At 39.0% G+C, this 27,712-nt stretch overlaps 1 protein-coding gene across 11 annotated transcripts in view; it reads right to left on the bottom strand.

The window, feature by feature from the left end:
* tcf7 (transcription factor 7) overlaps window positions 1-27,712 on the bottom strand; it is a 52,245-nt gene that overhangs the window by 4,105 nt on the left and 20,428 nt on the right. For 2 of the 11 annotated variants that reach the window (XM_066716905.1, XM_066716900.1), the window contains exons 4-12: window positions 14,896-15,022; window positions 8,942-9,029; window positions 6,535-6,621; window positions 5,214-5,333; window positions 4,879-5,041; window positions 4,660-4,767; window positions 3,545-3,592; window positions 1,336-1,384; window positions 654-726 (exon numbers count right to left, since the gene is read on the bottom strand). In XM_066716905.1, coding sequence (XP_066573002.1) covers window positions 654-726; window positions 1,336-1,384; window positions 3,545-3,592; window positions 4,660-4,767; window positions 4,879-5,041; window positions 5,214-5,333; window positions 6,535-6,621; window positions 8,942-9,029; window positions 14,896-15,022 — 863 coding nt within the window. The remainder of the gene's footprint in view (window positions 1-653; window positions 727-1,335; window positions 1,385-3,544; window positions 3,593-4,659; window positions 4,768-4,878; window positions 5,042-5,213; window positions 5,334-6,534; window positions 6,622-8,941; window positions 9,030-14,895; window positions 15,023-27,712) is intronic. The other 9 variants (XM_066716904.1, XM_066716907.1, XM_066716906.1 and 6 more) reach the window with 7 other exon arrangements.

Below are 27,712 nucleotides of genomic sequence, written 5' to 3'. Positions count from 1 at the left end.
CGGTGTCAATATTATCACAACAACGGAGCAGACAATTAAGGGGACAAAACGCTATTGCTATGAAAAGCGGCCATGTTTCACAGAAGTAAAATATTCCAAATTCATCATTATTCACAAATCATCTACAAAACAGTCCCGTCAAAAGCCATTTCTAGTCAAGTCCTCAGCAGATGGAGACCTGCATGTCAATGCTACAAACATGACATATCCTCGGCCACAAATGCAAACTGCTGATTGGAGTAGAACTGCCTTCTGTTTGACACACAGAACAATCACAGCAGTAATCCTCTCACATTGAGCACAATACATCTGTTACATAAGCTCTGGCGATGCCCTGTTTGATAACACAAATGACAATTTCATTATCTTCTTTGTGAAATGCAGGAAACTGAGTAAAACAGCAATTCTCCTCAAATAACAAAAGTACAATTACAGTGCATTCATTGGTGAGTATCACAGGCTTCCAATCCCCCTGGTTAAATGTTAAATGACAGTACCTTAAAGACAAACCAGTGAGAGCTCTAAATCGTTCTATAACGTAGAGCGCAGTCCTGAGCGGCTGTTATCAGTGCGAGTTAATATTGCGCAGTGTTAGTGACACAGACATGCAGAGCAGAGCGCAGGGCGGCTGGGCAGGCGCCTGGGATACACACCTGCAAGGGCCGCACCAGTCCGTTTGTTGGTTGAGGCCGAAGCGAGCTCGGCATTTCTTAGGAGAGCCGGGTTCTGAGCACAAGACAACATGCGCATGAGAGGAAGACACAGACGGAGAGAGAGGGCAAGGCCACAGGGAGGATGAGAAGGGACAGGAGAAAGGTAAGCAAATAAACACACAGAACAAAGAATAGATAAACAGGAAACGAAAAAAAGAAATAAAATGTTAGCGCCTGTTACTGAAGCGTTAAAAACACTGCAGTCAATTCAGAAAGAACAAGACCAACATTTAACAGGTGTTTAGCACAGGTGTGATCACTGACTTGTACTAGACCTCTCAGTGGAAAAATAGTCTTTAAGTGTAAGATGGTGTAACTTTGTGCTCTATGTCCACATCGCCCCGTGCTGACAGAGATGAGTGTGTATCGTGAGCCTTCATTTTCCTCAACATGGTGTCTGTGCATTAGGGTGCCCTGGCTTTTTAAAACATGGAGCAAAATGGTTTGAGCTTGTGAGGAATAATGGCATTTGTTGGTGGAGTTTAAGTGTATGATGTCTGTGTAGTACTGTCAGATTATTACAAAAGGATAAAGGACAATAAGTCAAGGCTGTTGGTGTCCATAGCGGGCAGCAAGACAACAAATCCAAATCAAAGCAGGTTTTATTAAGAGCCTGACTCACCTGAATTGGAGTCCTGCTGCTTCTCTCGTTTTCTTCTTTTCTTCTTTCCCTGTTTTACAAACAAATGAACAGAACCGTCAAAACACACCCATGAATTTGAGACGAGAGATGCATTCTGGGTCACTCGAATGTCATTGAAAACCTGAACTAATTTCACAAATACCTGAAGTGCTTTTTCACATATTAAGCACCGATACAAACAAAGTGAGTCCTGAAGTCTAAAGAAGGGGACATCGGACACCTACACGTGTTCTCTGGTGCTGAGGCATGTTGCTGTGACTATGAAACTTACAATCACTGAACCCATCCCACCAAAACTAGATACGACAGTTTCAAAGTAAATAACCGTGTGTCCCCCCAATCAGCTCAGAAAACAACAGCATGAATGTGCCCCCCTTCTAAATGTAGAAGGATAAAGAAAACAAAAACAAACAAACAGACACCCGTCCGTCTACAGCATGTGTTAATTGTATTTTCTGCACAAAGGAGACCAGGACCATAGTACAGTCAAGGTTAAAAAAAGTGAGTCATTCAAAATGATGTCCGTTTTCTGAATAAACTGAAGCCATCATACTGTGAGACCGCAGGAGGTTGTGAGTTTGCAGAAAACAGTCAAGTGATATAATGGAGAATAAAATAAGAGTATTCTACAGAGGCACTGTGGAATCTTAATGTGGGCTCATGGGATACCGATATGGACAGAACGATTCAATAGCAGAAAAGGTCAAGGTGTGCTTTAAAAGAACTGAGACAAAGACAGGAGAAAGGATCAACAGTAGTTCTAGGTTTCACCTCCGACTTCTCATATGAGTCCTTGTGGTTTGAGTGAAGGTGGAGAAATACGAACCGCAGCAAGTTTATGTATGCCGTGGGAGGAACTGTACTTCCTGTCTGATAGCATGTCATGTGACAGGGATATGTGACCTAGATTTTGCTCTCCCTTTCACTAAGTGCAGGCTGAGGCTGCTATTACCAAAGACCAGCAAACTTCTAAGAGGAGAAATACATTTGAAAGGAAAATGTTTAACAATATTCATTTGATAATATCTATTTCAATTTGTGTCACTTGACTTCAAATTCATATTGAATAAAGGGCTCAAGGCCATATCAGTTCACTTCACCCTTAATACTAGGTTTACCATATTCAATCGTTTTATATATTTATAAGAAAAATATATCAGGAAATACAGTACATTTAATGGAAAAGACTATCTTCTGTGTGTCATGTGAGGTAGCTAGCCATTCACAGAGATGTGACTATACAGGTCTGAACTAATCAATGGGTTGCGTTTCCTTTATTCATCACATATGTTATGGCATATACACACAAAAGCACATTTGTCAAAGGATCAGGTTAAATACAGCGGTTCTGTAGGAAGGTATTGGTTAAAATTGAGAGTGCACAACAGAAATATTGCAATTAAAACAAATACTAAATCAGAAAGCAGTTTATTCATGCATAAAACAGCTACAAAGTTAAGCTTAAAAGATGGCTACGGCTACAGCCTATTATTCTGTGGTGTAATAGCCAGGCTGGACTGATCACCGCACGTTGCGAAAAGGACAGCATCAAGAGAACGCAAAAGCCAAACACTAAGTCATTGCATTAATGCACAAGTTACTCAGCTCTCAGAAAAAGAAAGAAGCTTAGTGTATGTGCATTATGGTATCATTGTAATGTAAGCCTTCATCTAATTTACCAGAGCAGTGTATTTTATCCTGTATTTTGCATAACTCTGTACTATAATCGTTGTGTTCTACAGTCTACATGTTTTACCTCTTTACCCTGTGTCAAATTTGCACTGAGGGACTTTTTAGAGTTCCCTACAAATCTAAAATACAAGTGTGTTGTTCGCTAACACTAGATAGGACTTTAACCAGTTAGCTCCTCGGGTGAGAATGGATATTAGTGTTTTTCAGCGGAGTTATCGTTGGGGTGAGGCACTCCAGTATGAAACTCTCTCTCCTTGCTCATTTCGTAACCTTTGCTCTGTAAGTAGTGAGTCAGTGATAGTCTGAAGCAGATCAGTGTGGAAGAGTGCCCATGCCATGACCCGAAGACCCAGCGTTTGTTTTTTGTTTGTTTTTTACCCCCAGTTTTATCAAGGCGTGTCTGAACCCTTTTTTCGAAAAACCCAGATTGTCTGAAGAGTACAAGTGCAAGCCCCCTGCTGTTAGTAGAGTAAGTTGTGTAAAATGTTTGCCCTACCCAATCTGCTTTATGCTTTTCCCCCGATCCCCCTCTAAGGTTCGTTTCCTGTAAGAGTTCAACAGCAGCTTTCAAAAATCCTTCATATCATACATAATAGTCATGCATGTCATGCTTACATTTACAGCTCTCAGACTTTGATGTTGGGTGTTTTTGCCTTTAGACTTTGTAATATCAATGCAGGTTGTCACTCCTTTGGAATCCCTGGCGTGAGTCAATTGACAGCACAGCAGCCCAGATGGGGCCTCAGGGGACTAGATCTGTAAAATCCTTCGTCTGTCAGGCCAGTCTTTTAACCCAGTGCCCCTACTTAGCAGATGTGGCAGAGCGTCTCAATCCTGGATGGAGTTTAGTGCGGCCAGGCACATTATAGATTACTGTTGTGTGGGTGATAAAACAATACTCACAGCACAGCGTTCTAGTCTGAGGAATGAAAAGGCTAGCCCCCTGTCCACCATGAGGTATTCAATTACTTGTATTCAAATATCAATACAGGTTAGGTATCTTGTTTACAATGGTAACCTGCATAAGCATTGGACAACCACAACTTAATGGTAACACTCCTCTTCTGCATCAGTGAGCACGGGGTTGTAATAGGACAAGAAACTTTGTTCACACGCAGAAGAAACACAGATACAATATGCCACAAAACCAGTACATTTTCTACCACAGAGTATAAAGAAACAGGAAAACCCTCTAACCAGCATGAAAGCCATGAGTGTGATACAAAACAAAGCTAACAGTGTGCTGCTGTAGTCTATATCAGAGCCCAGTCCCACTTTGTACAATGATGTAAACCATTCACCAGAGTAACACACACTAATCCTCATTAATAAAGCAGCATCTCTCTAACTGAACAATGAACTCTTAACAAGGCGTTTATGCAACAGCCTACATACTTCGTTAAAATGCAGGATGTGAAAATAAATCTTTTAACCCTGAAATAATTTAAGTCATGGCCGCAATGAAGTGTGCGACTTTGACCCCAATTCCATGATTTGCAGGAAACCTTCTTCTGAAGAACCTAATTGTTCACGATGATGGTCCCAGACTTGGCGCCCAATTGTGTATAAACATAACATGAAATTCAGAGACATTTGACGTGACTGACTTACATAGTTGTCTCTGGCAGACCAGCTGGGGTAGAGCTGCATGTGGAGTTGCCTTTCTTTCCTGGCCAGCTCGTAGTACTTGGCCTGCTCTTCTCTGGACAGCGCATGCCACTGCAAACGGAAAGGAATGGACACTGTGTAACACTCAGGTGTGGACAGCATCAGTGTCCTCCTCACAGCAGGCATGAGAGAAGACACGCAAGACCAATTGTGTCCACTCACCCTCCTCCCCAGTATCTGGTTGATGGCAGCACTCTCCTTCAGGGTGCACTCTGCGATCACCTTGGCCCGCATCTCCTTCATATACAGCATGAAGGCATTCAGCGGCTTCTTGATGACTGGTTTCTTTGGCTCCTTCTCTCGTTTGGGCTCTTGCTGGGGCTTCCTATTGGACAAACACAAATAGGGGTTAGCAACCTAACTCAGAGTCTCAGTGCTTTGCGTTCAGTGGGTGCTTGCACAGATCCTACCATCGAAATCAAAGCTAAACACAGGAGACATGCGGATTTGAACTCAACATTGCACAAAGAACAATAGAAACGTTGCTCGATACGTACACATACATGTTCCTGTCATACTGGTCATGCTCCTGTTTGCCTGTAGGGGGCACTATGGCGGGGTGGGGAATGCCTGTAGGGTGCATGCCTGAAGGACCCAGCACCATGGAATGAGAAAACCTGGAAAAGAAAATTAAAGCTGCATTTAGCCACTGACAGGAGGCTGGTCACTTCCACAGACTCCATATTCCTTTGTAATTGTAACCACTTCCACACAGCAGCAAATGTAATTATGACATTTAAATACCAGAAGAGCCTATTTGCCCTTCAGACTGATTTTTGATAATTGAAAAGCACGGATGAATTTGGAGGATTTTGAATCAGGAGAATTCAGTTGGGTTGCCACCAGATGGCGCTACACTTGTATTATGCAGCAGAAAAGCAAACGAGAACTGTAGCGCAATGAAAAACATACAAGACGAAAAAAAAATCTATGAACATAATCAAATTATCATTAATGACTACTACTGTAAACTTAGATTTCGTTTTTTGCCCATAATTGAATTTTCTTTATTCAGTTTGAAATGCTTGTAGCGATACACATCTCTGATACACCAGTCTTGATTATGGTCGTGAAATAACACAAAACCTTCATTGAGCTCAAACACAAACAAGTCTTATTCAATTAGGAACTCCAAGTATCTAAGCATGACCTTCAAAACAGCTTTATAATCTTCGCATTTTTCAATTCACAGCAGAACAGCAAAAAAAAGCTTAAAGCATTTTTATATCACGATCGCCCCTCCAGATCACTATGCCAATACCACTTACTGCAACACAAAAGCCTTTAACTGCAGCATCATTGCCTTAAACTGATTAAAATGAAAAAAAGATGTCGAAGATATACTCTCTGACTTTAAAACATAAACCATTCCCCCATCCTGTATTTAGTACTGATTGTAAACATATTATTATATGCTGTTCCTCCCAATGTTTTCTCAAGTTTCAAAGGCAGATATACCCAGTACGCCCTTCGTTTAATTAAAAAACAAACAAACAACAAAGAAAAAATACTCTACTTTGCAAAAGTCTCTGAAAGTTCCTTAAAACAACTTCTAAGACAATTTTCGTCCGGAAGGTGCCGGAATCTGAACAGGAGCGTCGGAAACACAGTGGACAGCAAAGCATTCGGTCCTCTTGGACTGGGGCGGTACAGAGACGGATTGGACACTGCTTCTGCCACACGGAAAGCAAGGACACAGAGACGCTGCTGGCCTGTGACTGGACTGGGGGGGGGGGGGCGGGGGGCAGTGCAAGCAGCAGCAGGGCTGGGGGCGGAGCGGCTGTGCGGGGTCCCCAGCCTTGCTCAGCCCATACCTACCTGGAGAAAGAGGAGCTGCCAGGGAGGCTGGAGGAATACGGCTGTCTGAATCCACACGGCGAGATGGGATAAACAGGCTGACTTTGCCTGTGGTTGGGGCAAGAAATATTCCATCAAGCTACTGGGAACAACAGGAGGCTCTACATTGACTGGGCCGCACCGGACTGACACGGGGGAGCTGCCCCTCCGAAGAGATGGTGGCCATTTGAGCTCAAGTCACCAGCAGTAACCCAGACCGAATGAGTTTTCAAACAGCAACATTCCAGTGTTGTAAAAAAACCAAAAAACACAAGGTATCATTAGAAGGAAGGGGTTTTCTTGTCGCCAGCAAGGATTTATTACCACCACTGTATATTATTTTATACTCAACTGCACTCTGCTTTTTCCCGTGTGATCAAAGGTAAAAAAAAAGATTTGGAAGCACTCATTAAAATGTGTGTTTGATCACAATTGCCAGAAGAAGCGTGCCAGTATACAAAACTCACACTTGTCCCTCCTCCTCAGAGAGAGTCATAAGGGAAGCAAGGTTTTGCAGTGCACTTTTTCGGGGGGGGTGGGGCGGTTGCACAATTGGGCTGCGAAGGACCCTACCCTAAGAGCAGCCCTCGGCAGGGCGTGCGGAGCGTTACGTCAGGGCGAGAGGAGCTTCTGCTCTGAGTGGCTTGCTGGAGGAATTGCCCCATGAGCACGGGATAAACATCACAGAAACAAGACTGCTATCATACGCCAAGGTCCCGAGGAAAGTCAGAAGCCTTTGATGTTGAACAATCACAACCCCAAGGGGAAGTCAGGCAGTTCAAGGTCAGAGGAGGAGGAATGTTATTAGGTCAGTGTGGGCTTGTGAAGTCACTGGCTGTGTGCTCCTCTGAACAGGGCTGCCTGATCAGGGGGGAATCATTTTTAAATCAGTCAACAGGCCCATTAAGATTCACAGGCACTGAGGCACAGTTTACAGACTTCGGTCTCTGGACAAGAGCTGCTGCTGGGACAGAAAGTATGGCGGACAAACACATAATTTCCTTTAATGCTAAGTCAATCCCTTTTTTTATCTCTGTTTTTCCTGTGTGAGTTCTCCATTATGTTCTTGATTTCAACTGAACAATCCTGTGGAAATGGGAATACATCTTTTTCCTTGTTTTCACAGGCTTCGGTGAAACAAAAGGAAGACTGTTATTAAAAAGCTGACACTTAGGCCGAGTTTGTCACGGTGGCTTTATGGGGCCATACACAATACACAACTGAGGCCAGAGACTCGCACATGATTGAAAGATAAGCAATACATGATGGTTTGGGCGGGGGGGGGGGGGGGGGTGTTTGAGAACAATGGAGAGTGTCACTTGACATTTTCTCTCACTTTCTCTTCAATAATGACAAGAGAAACCATCTACACATAATCTTCCTTAAGGAGATTAAATAACAAACAAAACCACATGAATTCCACAGTGACATTCGGCATTTTTGCAAAATTAGTTTGAGCTCATGAAGAACGATGAGCAATACCACCACATTCATTCAGGAACCATAATAAAATTCCCCTTTGGCTCTTCAAATACATATAAATCCTACATGTAACATTAATGCACAGCAATCCAAGCACTTTGGGAATACATTCCTTCAAAGAAAGAAATAACAAATGATGCCTACACCTTTTGTCTAATGTCCTTTGGAGCCGTAATCAAGTCAATGTGCTTTCAGCCTGCAGCAAATCTAAACCCAAGCCTGCAGACTTTGAAATGCATTCAGCTATTCCATACATGAACTGCCTGTTCTCTCTTTCTAATGTGGCATTTGTAAATACCACACAAATATAATGTTTTAGTAACTCATTTAGTAAGGGACACTGTCTTAAATTATGATTTTAACAAAGCAAGCACTTTAACAAAGTGCTGAAACTCCCTGCTCTCAATGTTTAATACTTCTGTCGATCATTTTCCCAAGTGAGACAGATGAATGTGATCCCTGACCGGCCCAGAGCGAACAGCTGTGATGGGGTGTGGTCCACTTCTATACCATACCATACCAGGATGGGACAGTACACCCAGCGCTGCGCTCAGACCCCTTCTCACTACAGCGTCCTCTGCAGAATCGCAAACTACGGCTCCAAGCTGCATGTCCCATTTAGCACCGCAACCATTTTTATTCCCCTTTCATTAAACCGTAATGCTTGGTTTCTGGTAATAAAGGATAACATTTGCTTTAGACTATTTATTTTCTGATCCACATTGCCTTCCAGCTTCGGCAGCCCCGAGCAGGGCAACAGTGTAAACAGCTAATCGGGATACTAATTCTCTCGACAACAGAATTCACGGAGTTTCGCAGAAAGAGACGCGAACGGATGAATTCACCTCACACTGGCACCCTCCTTTCAGCGAGAGGGACCGTCTGCATGGGAACATTGGACACTTACCATCCTATAGGGGATGTAATGGGTCCGACACCACCTGGAGGAAGAGAGTAGAATCCTGAAATGTCCTGGGACGGGGGTCTGTGAACGCCTGTAGGGAACACATTTAAAAAATACTTCAGTGAAGGCCCTGGTCAGTAAGGCCATTATTACCCTCAGTGGGAACCTGCTATTATAGGGGCAATCCTAGGAGCTAATTACTGACAGAATGAGGTCAAGCAAAGACACACCAGGACATACCCACCTGAGAGAAGTGGGAATGTGTGATTTTATCTGTGCGTTTGTTCCAGGAGTATAATGGTCAGGATTCTCCCACTCCCCTGTCCCATTGTGATTTCCAAAAGGGAGGAGACAAAACCCAAAAACTATGCCCGTCCCGGGCAAAGTTTTTGGTTTTTGTGTCCTCCCTTTTGGACCAAATGGCTGTAAAAAAGTGGAGCATTTTCCTAAAGCAGCTCAAATGTTGACAACTTCCAATAAATTTCATTTCTCCTACACATCATCAAATGTTTGTGAAAATGAAGTCTTTTTAAAAATTGTGTAAAAGATCAGATGACAGGTTATTTTGGTATTGTAAGTGTGCTATTCATCAATTTCTCTTTCAACTCCTAACCCGATCTATTTGCATACAAAATCACATTCTTTACATGAAGGACCCAGGCTCCTTTCAGAAAACATGACTGACTAGCTAATAGGAGAGGATTAAACATTGAAGTTTCATACACACAAGTGTCAATCAACTTTTTTGAAGTACGGTCAAGTTAAGAAACATTTGGTTTATATTATTCTGCCGTAAGGGGCTTCCAAAACTTTTCTGTAATAAAAATCAAACCTCAATATAATACAAAACAGGGGCATTTCAAATATCAGATCATTCGTAATATTCATTTTCCCTAACAGGCACAGATACAGTGCAGTACATAAGCTGATGTCATAACTCTGTAGCGTAAACAGCTAAATTTATGTAGGAAGATTTCACCAGCATTTTGTAATGAAGGATTTAAATACATTTTAGGAACTCTCTGCCCTTGGGATGTGTAGCCTGATCAAATTATGAATTCAAACAAGACAAGTGAACCCCCTATTGAGATTACAAAACCAATTAAACATTAAATTTAATAGATGCTGTCATACTGCCTTGAATAGAAGATGCATTTTTCCTAGTTACAGAACTCTGTCTCTGTTTGCTAGACATCCGACTTTCAACCTTAGCTACTGTGTCCAGAAATAAACAAATTAGGATGGAAAGTCGGGGAAACTATGACAGGCCTTGGAGATGACAAAGTCTCCGGTTACCTCCAAATCCTTAAAAGCCCCAGCTCAGCCTTGATGTGGATTTTATATATAACAGATAATGGTGACCACAAGCTTGACGTTGCTTATTGTCCATCAGCAAAAAGCACTCATCAGTCTGTATACAAACTTCAAAATAAAGACGCTGGAATGTTTTCTGAGCTCTCTCCTCAGTCTGCTGTTTGGGCTGCAGTCCCTGAAATCCCATTTTCCTGCTCCTGCTCATGATATAAACCTACATTTGCACTTCAGAGGGCAGCAGTTCATTCAGGACTCTACACCCATTCACTCTTTTAAGTACCTCAACACTGTGACTAGAAACAAGCCTATTGTTTTTTACACATTTTGTTTTGTGCAAAATTCGCATCATTACTTTTCAGTAACTCACCAAGCTATTAGAAAAAGGCTGTAGATTCCTAGTGAATAATGTGTTTTGTATAAAACAGAGCATTTTTGTCATAGTTTTTTCTAAGTAATTGCCATTTTCTATTATGAGAATAGTGAGAAATTCTTAAAAGTGCCCACTTACAAATGTAAAGCACTCCTGAAACAAAACTGTGGGTAAAAAAAGAGTTTCAGTGTCTTTAAAAGGAAGTCATTTGTCAGCAAAGAGCACCTAGCACTTAGCGAAACCCAAAGGTAACATATACTTTAGTAGAAGAATGCTGCAAATGACTATAATTTGAAATAGCTGTAGGCTTGTTTCTGGACTCTGATATCTATAAAGCTGTTTAACAGGAATGCGACTGAGTCACCCTCCTTCAGCTGCCCCCCTCCACCCCCAGCAAAAAGAACCTCTTTCTTCACATCGTCGGAGGCGCCAGCTCTTTTTGTCAAACATTTCTGGAAATCTGCCACACAAATACCATATGAGATTGAACTATTACTAAAATGTCTTTTCTCAGTTTCCTTTTAAAAACATGACTTGAAGTCTCCCAGCAAATAGTATTATGGCAAGAACCTAAATGAGCAGGCGGTAATGTTTTTAAGCTTTTTGCTCCAGAGCAAAATTTGCCCCATATTTTCAGAAAGTAAATTTCAAAGTTTAAAGCTGATTTTCTAGCAGGCGTCAATTTAGTTACGGATAAAAATAAATTATGTTTTGTTTTTTCATTTGCACATGATTTAGAACAAAAAATTTTCAAAGCTGTTCCGTTAATGCATTACTGAATTATTTAATGCAAATTCAGTTTCTGTAGGCCTGCATTGACACAAGAGTTAGCATCGACTCTATTGATGGGATATTACCTGGTATTTGTAATGTTTGTCAGCATGAACAATGTATACATTTAACAATGAAATATTCACAGCAATATTAAATCTGACCTTTAGGAAACACAACATTGCATCATCATAAATTACACTTATTGACCACTTATTCTGCAACTTCAGGAACATCCAAAGGAATACTGTATTTAATATATCTAACAAATGTCTGATCCACTCTGTATAAAACAGCTAAACAGACCTTTATATTTCAATATTCTTAATATAAACATTTATTAACGTTTTAAATGTTCTTAAATGCATTTCTTTTTTTTAAACCATCACAAAAACATTAAGTATGGAGAGCTCTGGGCATGTGTAAAATCTCATTCTCATTAGGAATACAGAGTTTGTTGAAGTCCCACTGAATGTTTGAGCACAGATATTATAATCTGGTTAATTCCAAAACACCTTGTTGCAGAATTTCACACTATTTTCTAATTAAAGACAAATCCTAGTAATTAATTGTGTGGACACTCCATCACCCTGCCTGCTTAAATGTATTTAGTTTTGTTAAATGTAAAATGTGAATAGTTCATTTACTCAAGCAGGACAATTTTCTCATTGTATCTGATTTTGACTTTGATTTATGGTTTAACAAAATAAAGAAAAAAGAAAAGAAAAACTTAATTCTAAATTTAAACCAGTTTACTCAAAAACAGAGGAACTTTCAGTATCTGATTGTGTAATATCTAGTGCTTTTGTCAGAAGATCAGGTGAAGACGAAAGCACGGGAAAAAAATAAATCACAATATCATCTTTTTCCAAAAATACTGAAACTGAAACAAGCACTGAAGCTCTGAATGACTGGACTGTAGTCAGTACTGTACCTGAAAACTGCAGCTGTTTGACTGTAAAAGCTGTTTCAAACAACACTTACAGTACATTATGCGCACTGTGCTCTTACTTTCTGGTAGAACGCTTTAAATATCCAGCTGTACTTTTGCTTACAGATTTCTTTCTAATGCTTTAACTCATATCTGATAAACATTTAATTTAACAAAAATGAATGGTTGGGTGGGGGTTACTGATCACTGATTTTTTAAATTTATTTTATTGAATGAGGATTGGTATAAAGGTGGAAGTACTTTACACAAAATGTTGTTCTTAAATAATCTAACCTAATCTAACCTTTACAATTACCACAAGCATTTTGTTCTGCTTGTAGATATGAATCTAAATTTGGACATATATTTGTCACAAAACTATTAATTGGAGAAAAAACTAAACACATTTCACGTTTTCATTAAAATAAATATCCAACCTACAAACAGAACACAGACTTTACTATGTGGTACATAATCAGATGCTTCTCAATGATGCACATTTTTGACAATTAATTTAATTAACCACACTGACTTATTCTGTTTGTTTTCCTCAGGCTTTTGTTGATGGTGTCTTGTAAATTCAGAACCACCAGATGCCGTTGGCTTGACCTGGTCTCCATTTGCCATAATGCAGGTCATTACTGACACACTCGCACGCATGTGTACGTACACGAAAACTAAAACAAAAAGCAAGACCACAAGTCTCCAGACCTTGCTCACTTATGACCTGGAAGTGATAACAAAATTAACCTTATTATTAACTGTGAGTCAGGGCGTTTCATGTCACTGTCTGGGCAGCATCAGAGCAACAGGTTGTGAATGTCCCGGAGACCAGACAAGGAGTCTCTGACAACAGACCCCCTCAGGGAAATTCCAGCAGCATGTCTGTCATGAACACACCTCTCAGACAGCCCAGCAGGTCTTTCAATATGAGAAGGATCATTGTTGAGCCATGGTAAGAGCTGGCAAAATGTTTTTCCCCTTGAATTGACTCACACAGAAGAACAGAGAACGTGGTTTCAGCTTCATGGCTTATAACAGACAAAGTCTTCGTTAATAACACTCTGGAAGGTTATACCTTAATGACATGTTGTGCGGATTAATTTCAAAAGCAATCAACAACCTGCACAATATACCAAGCCACTTCAGAGCTTTGAAAGTGTTTATATTTATTTAAACTAGTATGTTCTAATGTTATATATTACTATTGTAGGATCAACCGCAAAGTACCTTAGATAAAGACATCAAAGACATTCAGTAATAGTAGTAATAATAATATATAGAAACTTCTAAAATTAAGCACCTGGTTAATACTGGAGTCAATTATGGTTAAATACTTAATGTTTCACTGAATGCACTTTGCTCAGATTTTGCATGGTAAAAATAAATACTAATAGATAAATAAAAATGATCAAAAGCAGAAGTGAAACGCAAGTAAAAGCAGAGAGGAAAACTAGTGACGTGCCCAGTTTCTCATAAGAACTGCGCACTGTTTAATAGGTTGATTGGAGTCATCTTTTTTTTCCCCGCAAGTTACACACGTTGTTCCTAAAAAACACCGAAGCATTCGTATGGGTTTCCATCTCTGTTTCTGTCATTTCAAACGAACCCTCCTGCTATACCGAGAGCCCTCACTGTGATTGTCAATCTAATTGCTTCCAGCACGGTGTGGGGGCTGCTGTGGAGTTGCAGCCCTGCTGACTCTGTGGCTACGGCACGTCCCCGGGGACCCAAACCACTTCAAGTGCGGGAAGAATGCAGGAGACTGAACAGAGGAGGGCCCTTGCTGTTATTGTTGATGATTTAAAGAACTTTACAGTTGCGGCTAAGAATGCAAACGGGATAAGCAAACAGAGGCTCCAAGCCAACGCATCTTATGGATGCATGCCTGCATTACTCAAATGGAAAACATCTAAGTGCGTCTTCAGCTCTCTCTGCACCAGTGCAATCAAATACAAAACCCTTGGCGTTACTCTAAATCTGGGCTCTTGAGTGTGGCGCAGCTTCAAGGGGAGATATCACAGACCCGCCTGCATAAATACCACACCTCTCGACAGGTAACTGGGCCAGTATGAGACAATGTGCCAAAATTCAAACCTTCTTGGTGTCCCAATTACACTCACCCACAGAAAAAGTGCTCTACAGTGCTGACATAGATTTCTTATCGTTTTTATTTCTTGAAAAGGTAAGTTTCTTGTTAAAGGTATTATCCCAAGGCACTCTCACCACTCTATTTCAGTTTTGACAGTGTCAGCTTTTTAAAATTCACTTTGCTTTTACTTTTAGTTGTCTGCTGCCATTTTTCTATGGGGAAAAATATAAAAATATACAGAGTAAAGGCATAAATCAACTCTACACACATCTGGCTTTTAAAAAAGTGATACGCTAGGCCCTAACCCAAAGCTAACATGCTCTTAACTGATGACTTAAGGAAAAAAAAAAGGGAACATGATTAATTTACGACATAATAAAGGACAGTATCACAAGGCACGGTTTGAGTAGAAATATAAAGTAGCAAACAGTGCTAGCTCCCCTTCCCCCTGGTTCCCTCTGCTAATTAAGGAGACATACCTGCTTTCTGGCTCATGTCTGTAGGTAGGTGAGGGGAGCTGGGATTGAAGTGATCGTTGCTGTAGGGCAGAAGGGATGTGAGGGGATGTACCCCATGTGACTGCTGCACCACGGACACTTTGTTCGACTGTAAAACAGAGAAAAAGGCAAAGCACACTTTTAACGAGAAGGCTTGTCAAGGAAAAAAAAAAAACCTTACAAACAGGACGCAATGAGGAATACGTCGGAAAACTCTTCTTATCGATAAGTCTTTGATGATAAAGGGAGCCTTCGTGATAGCACGCTTTCCTTTCATGTTTTCTGTTTAGTAATGGGTTTCAATAAATTTAGTAGCTGTATTTAATGCCAACTGCCTGTTACTCTGCATATTATAAATCCAAATGGTTATTGCTCTGGAGGTATTCAAACATCTAGGAGTGAAGAGTTTCCAACACAGACCCTTTTAAGTGTAGCTTTTTTTTTTTCGTGCTCTCAAAGTTTGGCAGCAAAATAGATTGTTTTTGCTTGCGTCTCATTCGTTTTTTTTTTTTTGAACCACTAAAACACTTCATAGAACATTTCAGCACCATTCAAGGAAGAGCCTCGATATATTTGGCTCTCTACTACTACAACAAGGAGAATTTGTGATCAGTTCTGGGCAGTCAGTCAATTTGTAAACATGTGCATTAGGTGCATGCATGTCTAAAAATCAATCCACACCTGTTTATGTAGAAATAAAACAAAAACAAACAGCGGTGTGAGGAAAGGTAAATATAAGTTGGGAAACCACTTTATATGTCATGCAAGATTAGGTTGGTTATGCTGCATCGCAGACTAATGCATAAGTCTTATGTAATTAAATGATAGCTCTTGCTTTACTTCGTCTCAGCTTTATTTCTATGGTGTGCTGCAATTCTTACACTAAAATCAGTAGGAATACACTAGGTAAAATCATTTCTGTTATCAGTAGTGTTTGTACACAGCACCTTCCATTAGGGCTAGACTGCCTAAACTGAAATGTGCTGAGCTACATACTGTCTCTAAAAAATATATATTTTTTATTTCAACTCCCTCTGACTCCTACTAAATAAATATACATATGAAAAGAATCTTAGTCTGGCATTAACTGAATTCATCCACCCTCTTAGTAAGAGAGCAGCCTTCTTTCACACCAAGAAAAAATAAAATAAAAATCACTTCCACCCCCCAACACCAAAATAAATAAATAAATAAATAAAATAAACCTCCCAGCCTTATTAACTTCTGTTAGAATCATGAAGATTTCCTTCAAACATCAGAGCCACAGAACTTTATATTTATGTTTCTTGACGTCTTCCTTTTCCAAAAAGCAATCAGCAGCTCTTGAAGTGGTTTTCCCTGTGTATGTTTTTTTATTTTTTATTTATGCCTTCCGAGATGAAATGTGGATCAGATTACTCATTTAACGTATAATTATCAGCCACCCTCTAATTAAAGCCCCCTTACAACTTTGGATAATTACATTTCTGTAATTTTAAGACACACAGGCAGCAGGTGTGTGTAAGCTCTGACTTTCTTCTAACTTGGGTTGAATTTTCAGTAGGTACTGCATCAAAGACCAATTCCAATTAGATATTAGAGCTTTTAAAGTGCAGCAAACACACAGTTCTCAGTACCTTAAATCTAATTTAACTTAAAAGGAAATCTATTAGCATATTGTTATTTCCTTTTATCAGACGTTTGTTTGAACAAGAATGCACCATGAAGATAAAAGAGTCAACTATATTGTAAAAAAACTGGAAAATATTGATAGCCTCCTTCACTGGCCACTATGGCAGATACTGACCACTTCTGGCCTCCTGGCTAATTCAGATATACAGATAAACACTTAGGTTTTAATAAATACTTAGTTTTTCAATGCTATTTATTAGGCCACTTAACTGCTGTAACCAATTTCCTTTTGCATATTATCCATAATCCATGAAGATTTTCGTTATAATTAAATTAAACACATTTAGAGACTTTCTGAGTTGCTATAGAAAGCTGTAATTTAATCAATATTGGGTTCTACTTTTACTCCCAATGCAGCCACCAAATATTATAACATTATGCATAAAGTTTAGGTGATATATCAATATACAGTCACTGATGAAACTATAAAAAGTGATTTCTGTGACTGATGGGATGCCGATTTGATTCTTCTGCTAATGGATTTCTGCAAAGTTCAAGCCTGTTCAAGACACTGGATATTACCAAATCAAATTTTGTAGGGTGTATGAATGTTTAATGAACACAATCTCCATTCACTCCTCTCTTCCTAAATGTAATGTAAATTTCACATAAAAACAAGTGATTTGTAATTCTGGCAGTAACTAAAATGTAAAATGATCATTGGATCTCTGGGTCTATTAACAGTTGCCTTATAATGAAAACCACATTCTCCATTTCTACACCTGGTATCATAGCCCTCCAGCCTTAAACACACGCTGAGGGCTGCCTTCCTGTGCACAAATTTGGAAACAACCGAGTGGGGAACAGAAATGACTTACCCCTCACTGTCACTAACCATGTACTGTATGAAAACCAGGCTATGAAGCTGACTATATCTCATCATCGCTGTGCTGCTCTCTGGTGTGGTTTTAGCATCACTCAGTCTGTGGGATAACCTGAGTGTATAGCATTAGTCATCTCACTTTCAAGACTGCCCACACAATAACTGGGGGGGGACAGACGGGGGGGCTGAGGGGGATAAGAAACCGAAATTTGAGAAAGACACAGCACTGGGGAACGTTGTCTTGCTACCTCCTAGCCCGCGGGGGGCTGACATTCTCCTTTCAAAATTACCTGCTTACTTTCATATTTCACTTAATCAAATACACCAATAGTTAATTTTGAGCAAAAAAATTAATAAAAGAAAGAAGTAGGTGGTGCTCATTTTAGGAGTGCTCTGTATGACTATATTGAAATTACCGTAATCAACAACACATCAACTTTCCTACTTGACTGAAAAGCAAAAGCGTCTGGGATTCTGTAATCTTGTGGGTTCTCTTCCTACCTTCCTCGTGGCTGGCTGTGCTATAGGCTTCAGACTCCCGTTTCATACCTGTCAGAACACGGTTATCTGTTTACTTCACCCTTAGCTTCTCCCGCCCCAGAACACATAAAGATACGGTCTCAATGGCAGTCCCCAAGTCATCCACAGCTCCAGCCAAAATAGCCCCAGTGAAATACGAAGCGCAATCTGGAAATGATTCCATACACCAAGGTTAAGAAAATGAGAACCGCTTAGTTGGAGGTTATGGAAACATCAAAGCAAAGGCAGACATAACAGCACAGGCATGTTTGAAGAGGTTTAGAAACCAAAGGCCCTCTTAAGAGACACTGGGTACTTCCAAGCTATTGATCCATTGACGTTCACGCTGCTCATCCTAGAGGATCTTTGCCTTTTCCTGACTCGGGGCCGGCTGTGTAGGGGCGGGAGGAACATGGTGAGGGAAACAATCAGACTCAGTGTGCGCTCTTTCTCCGGCTCACCGCAGTGTAGAGGCAGACATGGTTGTTTCTCTCGGGCTCCCACACACAAACCTGAAGCATGCCATATGTCCGGGGCCTGTAGGAACTGTGCTCCCTGTCTTTGGAACTCTATTCCAATCATATTAAACATGCTGGCACAATGCAATCTTCCACATCTAAATTGAAAACGTACTGCTCTATTCTCATCTGCTGATATTGACCAGTAGCTTTTTATATTTTTTGCTGTTGGTTGTCATTATGGGATTCTTACGCGAAGAGTGCTAAGCAGGAGTAAGATGTATTGTAATATATAGTATGTCATATTAGCAACATGAGCAGACATTTCTCCCGTGATATTAAACATCATGTGCCTAATAATTTATGTGAATGCTTCATTTTATTCTATTTTTAGATTTCTATAAATGTACATGTTGCGTTTCACATTAAGAGAACAGGCAGGGTAGGAAAGACTAAATGATTTTAGTGATGAACAGCAGAGTCTAAATACAGACATCGGGATCCAAACTTGGTGATCATTACTGTCGTTCACTATTGTAAGTTTACAATATGTAAGACACAGATAAAATGTTCAGTGAAATCAGTTATTAATTGAATTGAGGAAGGCAGTAACTCAATGCACAATCCTCCCAATGAGTGAGAAATTGACAGCATGCATCAGCATATATCCATCTTTTTACATGATAAAATAAACACTTTTCAAAAAACAGTTTTCAGAAATTTGCTGACCGCAAATATCATAAATCCTGCTGAAATAAAACCACTTCCTTTTCTTTCTGGCTATACTCTAAAGGTTATAAGAACAACAAAAAACACATGCAATCTGTTCTTAAAAAAAATATATATATATATAAATAAAATAAATATTATAAATTATATATATACATTTTATATATAAATGGTACACATACACTATATATGTTTGTAAGCATCGAACTACCTTAACAGAATAAAGCAACAAAACTCAAAATTCTTTTAAATAACATCTTCATAAATTCATGAATAGGATTGAAATGTCCTTCAATAGATACTGAACTTATACTAATACTTCTTATTCTAAAAATGAAATAGGCCAAAGCTTCACAATTTAAACATTTGCATGTTTATTTAAATAAAACTACTGGCTGGGATTCTACCATTTAAAAATAAGCATGTGGTTTATTTATAGTCATCTTTTTGATTTTGTTAAGTAATGAGTCTAACAAAGTCAAATTTGTGTCCCAGAGGTAATTAGGTGTGAGGAAAACGAAAGGCTTGCCGGTCTGTACACTTCACCTGAACACTTCACAAGCACCGTGCATCCCCTTACAACAACAACAAAAAATCTGATGAAAAAACACCAAGAAAATTTCTTAAAGATCCCCCAGAATTAAATTCTCCCTTGACACGACAATAAATTTCCAATCTCTGCTGAGTAAACAAAAAAAAGAGAAAAAGCAAGATGCAAATCATAGTGAAACTTCTGCTCTACAGTTTTTGGAAATGTTTCCATTCTACGATTATTTGTGAAACCTGCATTATTACCAAAATGGGAAATACCTTGCCATGCAAAACAAGTCTGACAAGCTCCTGTCTGATGCCATATTAAGGATGCCTCACATGACTAGCATCATTCAGTCTGAAGGGTTTAAGATGACATAACAGCACTGTTTTCAGCTCTCCAAAAACATCACAGGGATTGAATGTACCTGGGTCCAGGAACAAACACTACATTTTGACAGTAAATTGTGCAAATTATTTTAAACTCACAATAACGGACACACTAAAACTATAAGATTTGTTTAGGCATCTCCATACACACACACACACACACACACACCTCTGAAACAAACTAACCACTAGTCAGGCAAAATCTTTTGACCTACAGCCCACAGCATTGTTAAAATGTCATTTGCTTTATGCTGCATGGTAATGGCACAATCCCTAACCACACAGCCAGACACATTCTCAGTGATGTATAATATTTAAGGAAAAAAAAAAACATAAATAAGAAATTGATCTGTAAAATTGATCGAGAGACCATACTATAAGAACCTTTCCGGAGGTGAAAATAAACTGTGGTTTGGACATTTGCCCAAAACCTAGAGTGAAAACTATGTTGTAAAGCGGTTTTAGCAGAGATCCTAGTTGGTTTGGATCCAGAATCAGTATTTGATTAGGAGCTGTTATAGATACAACAATGTATTGAATATTCCTTCCAAAAGGAATGCCTTGTGAGGCAAAATCACATTTATACTTTCATTACAGTATAAACTGAGGGAGGAAGGAAGGGAGGCAGATTTAGATTGTGGGACACCACTGGCTGTTAAAACTCTGTATAAAAATAAATAAATCACTGCCCCCACCTCACACTATTCATTAGTCAACTGACCAATATAATTTACAGTGAGTGTCATTATATTTTCAATAGGGTTTCGAAAATACGATGCATGCACATAAAAGGGTTATCATAAAGGAGAGTGCTGTTTGATTTGCACTTTTTTTTTTCTCCTCATACTTTAATGAACTGAAATAATTGGCCGCCTTTGAGGAGGACTGAAAAAGCAGCTATTTTCTTTCAAATTTTTTTTTTTTTTTAATTCCTCCCTTGCTTTGTGCTTATCTAACATACCTTACTGTTGCCGCTTCTTCGCCAGGAGCCACTTAAATTTTAATTACAGTATCATGACAGGAACGTGTTCTCAGATGAAAGGCGGACAGATTTCGGTTGTCTGAGGTGCAGCAGGTTTGAGCTGTTGGTGGTAATTTCTCCTGGCCCTTAACCCCCATGAGAGGAGCAGTTCAGGGTGTCTCTGGGCCGACACCACAGAAAAGAGGTGTGCCCCATTCTCAAGTGTTTTCTTTCTACACACGTTTAGAGGCTCTTTAATAAATGGCATGAACATCAAAGGGCTTGGAGAAAAGGAGGCATAACCCTAAAGGGAAATGCATATATATATATATATATATATATATTTTTTTTTTTTTGTATTTTATTTATTTATCAAGACAGCTGCCACACACCCCTACACTTATGTACACCTAAACAGTCACACACACACACACACACACACACACACATATATAAATACACCCAAACAGTGCCCTATCCCCCACACAAACACCCACAGTAATGGCTTTGAAACCACCTACCCAGTGTCTGTGTAACAGATGCAAAGGTATTCTTGGACAAATCATTTGGCTGTCAGAGACAGGTTCACTGCACTTAACTGCTTTTATTTACTGTATTATTTTTAAGATCTGAATTGGCGGTCTGACTTTTACTTCCTATGCACATTTTTGAGTATGTGAATTCTGTTTCTTTGAGAAGCACACAGAGGTCACTTTCAAAAGAGAAGTACAAATCCCTCAGCTGTGGCCTCCCACTCACCCTTTCCCACCATGCATGAAAACCATCCTTCTACATTATTACAATTACTATTGTGATGAGGAGGATGATTATGATGAACATGCACTAATAAATACAACCCCATCTACACCCCCTTTTAAAATGCTGACCATTTGTTGCCTTATAGCCTAGAATTAAAATGCAGTAAAATTGTAAAAAATAAAAGTATATACAACAATAGCTTGGTTGAAGTGTCCACCCCCCTTGTAATAGCAGCCCTAAATTATCTCAAAAATTTAACCAGTTGCCTTCAAAATCACACACCAAGTCAAGTGGCCTCCTCCTGTGTTAAGGTGTAGCGATTTACATGGTTTCAGGATCAATTCTGCAGTTCATGTTGATTCCCTCTGCTTGGTAGAGCATTTCACAGCAAAGACTCAACCATGAAATCAAGGAGTGTTATAAAGAGACAAAGCTGTTGAAAGACACAGATCAGGGGATGGGTATAAAACATATCAAAGGCCCTGAATATCCCTTGGAGCACATTCAAGATGATTATTATGAAGTGGAAGGTGTGTGGCACCACCAAGACCCTGCCTAGATCAGGGCGTCACTCCTAACTGGATGACCGAACAAGGAGACTGATCAGAGGCCAATGGCAACTTCACAAGAGCTACAGGCTTGTCAAAGTGTGCATGTGACAGCAATATCCCAAGCACTGCACAAATCTGGCCTGTATGGTAGGGTGGCAAGAAGGAAGCCATTACTCAAGAAAACACTCAGATTCTGCAACCATGTGTCAAAAAGTGTTGTGGGCTGATGAAACTAAAATGGAAACTTTGGCCTAAATGCAAAGCATTAAGTTTGGGACAAACCCAACAAACACCACCAATACTGTGATCATGGTGGTGGCAGCATCATGTTATGGGGATATTTCTCATTGACAGGGACTCGGGCACTTGTCAGGATAGAAGGGAAAATGAATGACGCAAAGTATAAACAAGTCTTTGAGGAAACCTGCTGCCCTGGGAACTGGGAACATGACAGCAACCCGGTGCTTCCACCAGGAATGAACTCAGGGGCAAGGAGACTTATCCAATGATGATATTTCAGTTTTGTATTTTTTATATATATATATATATATATATATATATATATTTTTTTTTTTCACAATAACAGTGTGCAGTATGGTATGTATATAAGTGGGGGGGTAAAAATATAGATGAACACCTCTCGTCATCAGGATCGTTATAGGGTTTGTTGAGCTTACACAAGTAACTTAAAAGTATGAAATGTATCAAAAGCCAATCATACAAATAAAATTCAAAATGTTATGAATTGCCACACAAATAATATTTTTTTTTTTTTGTAAAGAATAAAAAATGACAACATTAATTTGATCATTAAATCTATGTCTAAAATTCACAATTAGGTCATTAAGGTGGAAAGCTGCAGTTTACAGATTTATTTTCTTGAAGGCGGTCTTGCCTTGTGAGATAAAACTGTTTATCCAAGGGAAAAGGAAGAGGATTCCCCAGAGAGCTGTAATCATCTTTCTGTTAGAATCCCTGAAGCTGTAAGCTATCTGAACTTTCAAAGATATAAAGATATTTATCAAAATCCACAACTTTCAACAAACTCAAGCATCACCTCGGGTCCTTCATCAGAGGTTTCAAAACACATGTGCAATTAAGTCTTTCAATGCTTAGAAGCCACTCATTTTTTAAAGGTTTCTTGAAACACCTAGACACACTCTCCTTCAAACACAATGTCCTATGAACTTATGTTCAAGACAGTTAGCTGTCCAATGACAACTTGTACATCTCTTCAGACTGCTAGGGGCTAGTATGCAGAGAACTTTTACAGAATTTACATTTACATTGCATTGACAGAAAGTAATCCATAAACTACAGATGACAATAGCACTGTGAAGCTTTTCACACAGCTCCACAGACACTCCTGTGTCCTGTTCTTTCCTCAGGTACAGGAAGGCTTCCAGAAGGAATCTACAAAGGCAGGAGGTAACAGAGGACAGGCATGATGGGGAGCTATTTAAAACTCGGGTCTGATATTTTCCATTCATACACTTCCTACTGACATATGTGAAACCATAATTCATGATTGGTAGGACATAATTCCAAAACAATTATATTTCCCAGTCAGTTCCCATTCAGATTCAACCCTGCAGACCTACTGAACTAAAATTAGAGGATTATATATAGTAATAAAATATCCACAGAAAACACTGATATATATGGATATACAAAAAATAATAAAATCTGCTTATTTTATACCTTTACACCTGTCTAATCTTCTCTTCTTTGCGTTTATTCACTGTAATTGTTTTGATTGTATGATCTTTGGTAATCTTAATATATTGTGTTTTTATAAAGCATTGTATGTTAGTGATTGTGGTAGTATTAGTAATAATAAAAAAATATGCTATTTTTTTATTTTACCTCCAAACATAATCTTCATCACTTTCCAATATGACACATAACTTTCCATTTAAACGAAAGCATGCTTTATCATGTATTTTTTAATTTGTGATATGACTAGGGGTTTATTTTGACATTTAAGAGTAACTAGCATTGACCTTTGCTCATAAAGTGGGTCATTAAAGTCAAGAAATCCAAGATCTACCTTACATTAAACAGCAAAGAGCACAAAAGTCTTGATAAAATGTGTCAAATCCATATAATTTCAAGAGGAATGTGGGTGTGTGACCTAAGGGCATATAAACCGATGAGATTTATATAAATGCTAGCAGCATGGTTGGACATATGCTTTAAGATTCATCTGAATTAAATACATACATATATATATATATATATATATATATATATATATAGAGAGAGAGAGAGAGAGAGAGAGAGAGAGATAGATACAGATACAAATGCTGTAGATACTTGAAAGTCATTAAAAGTTACCCTGACTGAGAGCTTTAAGTAGTTTCTACTTTGAACAAGATATGAGTGTATGTCAGCAAGCTCACATCTAGACACCTAGAGGAGCAGGAGTGACAGTGGTACAATCACTCTCTCCATTGCTCTGTTTCAGAATGAATCTTCACCTGGCGGGAGTCCCTGGTCTTTAGCCCTTTTGTCTCCAAAGCAATAAACACCTCGACTGCAAAGCCCAACTGTATTTTAGTGCATCACCCGATCAACAATTTAATGCTATTCACTGCAGCCTGTCATCTTTATTTTGGAGGCATTGATTAAGTATTCTTACTCTATCCTCCTCATTTCCGTTTACATCTTAGCAAACCAGGTATGTAAATAGTGTGTCATTTCAGGAATCTGATAAAAAACCAACAACAACAAAAAAACACTGTCCTTGTTGCAGTTACTGGAAGTATTCTTAGTTTATCATTGAAAATACAATGTGTGGAATGTCCCACTGCAAATGAACAAATTCAATAAGATTCCAGGACTGCTATATTCTCCTGGAAATGGCCAGATTTTTTTTTTTATGGGAAGTGCTGAAATCGAAGCAAGCATGTAGCTGCTTAATACAGGCAAGGGGGGAGTAAACTGCAGGGATCAAGTTAAAAACAGTCCTTTCATGTAATAATTTATTCCTTTTGATTAATTCACTTTACCCCTCTGGCTAAAGTTATTACAGCAGAGATGCCCCCCACAGCTGGTTTCTCACCACCTGCTGGGCTGAGCCATGATCGTCCTCAGAGCCCAAACTGGGAGCAAGCAGCCATGCAGTTCCCATGGTTACCAGTCCGAGCCGTTGAAAGGCAAAACCAGTCCCGCTCTGAAGCAACTGAACATATTAACTAAAGTAAAATAAAATAAAATGATATAAATCAATTAGCTTTCCTTTAATGTTCTATTTGTTTGTACAATATACAAACATTTATGTAGTGGGACTAGGGCCTAAAACATGTTGGGTACTTACTAATTGCAAAGTCCTAAATTACATTATAAGTATCCTAGATCTTCAGGCTAAGCCAAATTAAACATTTCCGAAGCTGATAACTCTCTTTTCCAGCTGCCTGAATGTGGTTTCCAACAGTGGCACTGGTAGAAAAAAATATTTTCTTCTAAATGTTTTTTCAGATAAATTCAAGAGAAAAGCTTTACACACAATTCATATTTTTATGGATTACATGTACAGGAAGGACAGACGTCAGCACACTTCAAAACAAGATTGATTTTCCTTAATGAATAAGCCGAGTTTATTCATTACACCCAAGAATCAAGTAAAGAAAAAAAGCTGCTTCAATAGTGACACATTGGTATTGACTTGCTGATGTTGATGTTGCTTACTCTATATGGGAAAAGAAGCAGGTTAATGACTTTTGCATAATATTACAAATTTTGAAAGATACATTTCCAGGAGGTAAACACATCTCTATCAGATTACCTCCCAAAGAGGCCTCTTCGTAATGCAATACAATTCTGATTTTCCCTCTTTACCTTCAAAAAGCATGGTGCTTATTGAATATTGCAATACAAACAGTTAAGATGTGTCAACAGATAACTCCTAAATCAAATTATCCACAAAATGCCCGGAGCTGGTATATCCTAGGTTTCTTCTCGATTTTGTAGCGAATGCTATATGCGCTGCAGATTTGTGGTCTGTGTGGTCTGATTGCCTTGGGACTCAGTAGTACATATTGAACTCATTTGCTAGACTGTTTGATTTGGGAAACCCATCTGATATAAGATATTTGCACTGTACTTAAGCCATTCGATATTCAAAGTTACATACGCCTCAGGTTGTGTCAGTCATGTTTATCCTTTTCATTAGTAGCTGCATTGTACAATATCTATTCTATCTGCTTTCTGGTTGAACATTTTGAAACACCCTTCCCTGCTCAACATCCCTAAAGTTAGCAAATATGTAAATAAACAAATAAATGCATAAATGAGATACTGAAGGGAAGCAAACTTCCTGCTTGTTTCATCACAGCTGGGCGATGGCCATACCTTCCAAATGCATGGAAGTTCTCTCCTGTCCTTTTTGTTTGGTATAATATTACTCAAGATGCTTGTAATGAAGAATTTGATGGTCAGTTTTAAAATAATTTCAGACAGTGCTGTGTTCTTGTTCCACAACAACCCCCAAGTCTCTGCAGTAGGTCAAACAGTACTGTGAGGTCCATTCACCTTAATACACAGTCACAGGTGGTCACTCCAGCAGCTGCTGGGGGTAATCAGAACACCAAGGAGGATATTGTTGGCAAAAGTGTGAAACCTTTACAGCGGCGTCCTTCCTGTGCCATCAAACACATTGCCACTCTGGTCTGTTGAGTGAAGGTGCTGAAGATGGGGAAACTATGTGAAAATCTTTAAGGAAACTGCAAGGGCAAAGCAATCATAATAGTTGTATGTGAATATGGACCAATATTGACCTCCATATCATGAATGTAGCAAAACTATACTATGTTTAGATTTTAGATTTTTAAGAAATATAATTTCAAAGCTCATTAAAAATGAATATTTTTCAATCTTAATAACATGTTTGATTTTGCAAAGTGCCTCCATGCTTACAGGACATTCGATTGTTAGGACAAGACCATACACGTTAGAGGACTGGAAGAATATCTGCAGTATTCTGGATTGGTTTTGCCATCATAATGTGGAAAAATGTTTATTAGATTAATGGTTGCATAATAGTGGTCAATGAAAAAAAACACACAAAACAAATACATATTACACACATTCTTCAAATGTTATTATCAAGAATGTCTGTGAAATCCAGGACATGAATGCTAACGTAATGATTTGTATTGCATTCGATTAGAGGACTACCAGCTATGTTTTTAAACTCCCGGGGAGCTGCTAATTGGAATAGGCTGGGTGCTTATCGACTACAGACCTGGAAACAGCAGAGAAATAAACCCGCCACACATTGATGACAAGCAAAGAAAACGAGGCTTCAATTACAAACGAGAGACAGTCAGAGGCATAAATGCAGTTTAAATTCCTTTCAGTCAGAATGGATTTAATTAATATTTACACAAAAGCCAATTCATTTTTT

Source organism: Amia ocellicauda, chromosome 11 (assembly GCF_036373705.1).
Source record: "Amia ocellicauda isolate fAmiCal2 chromosome 11, fAmiCal2.hap1, whole genome shotgun sequence".
NCBI classification, from domain to species: domain Eukaryota; kingdom Metazoa; phylum Chordata; class Actinopteri; order Amiiformes; family Amiidae; genus Amia; species Amia ocellicauda.
The sequence above is the reverse complement of the archived record's forward strand: the minus strand, read 5'-3'. Positions and strand labels throughout refer to the sequence as shown.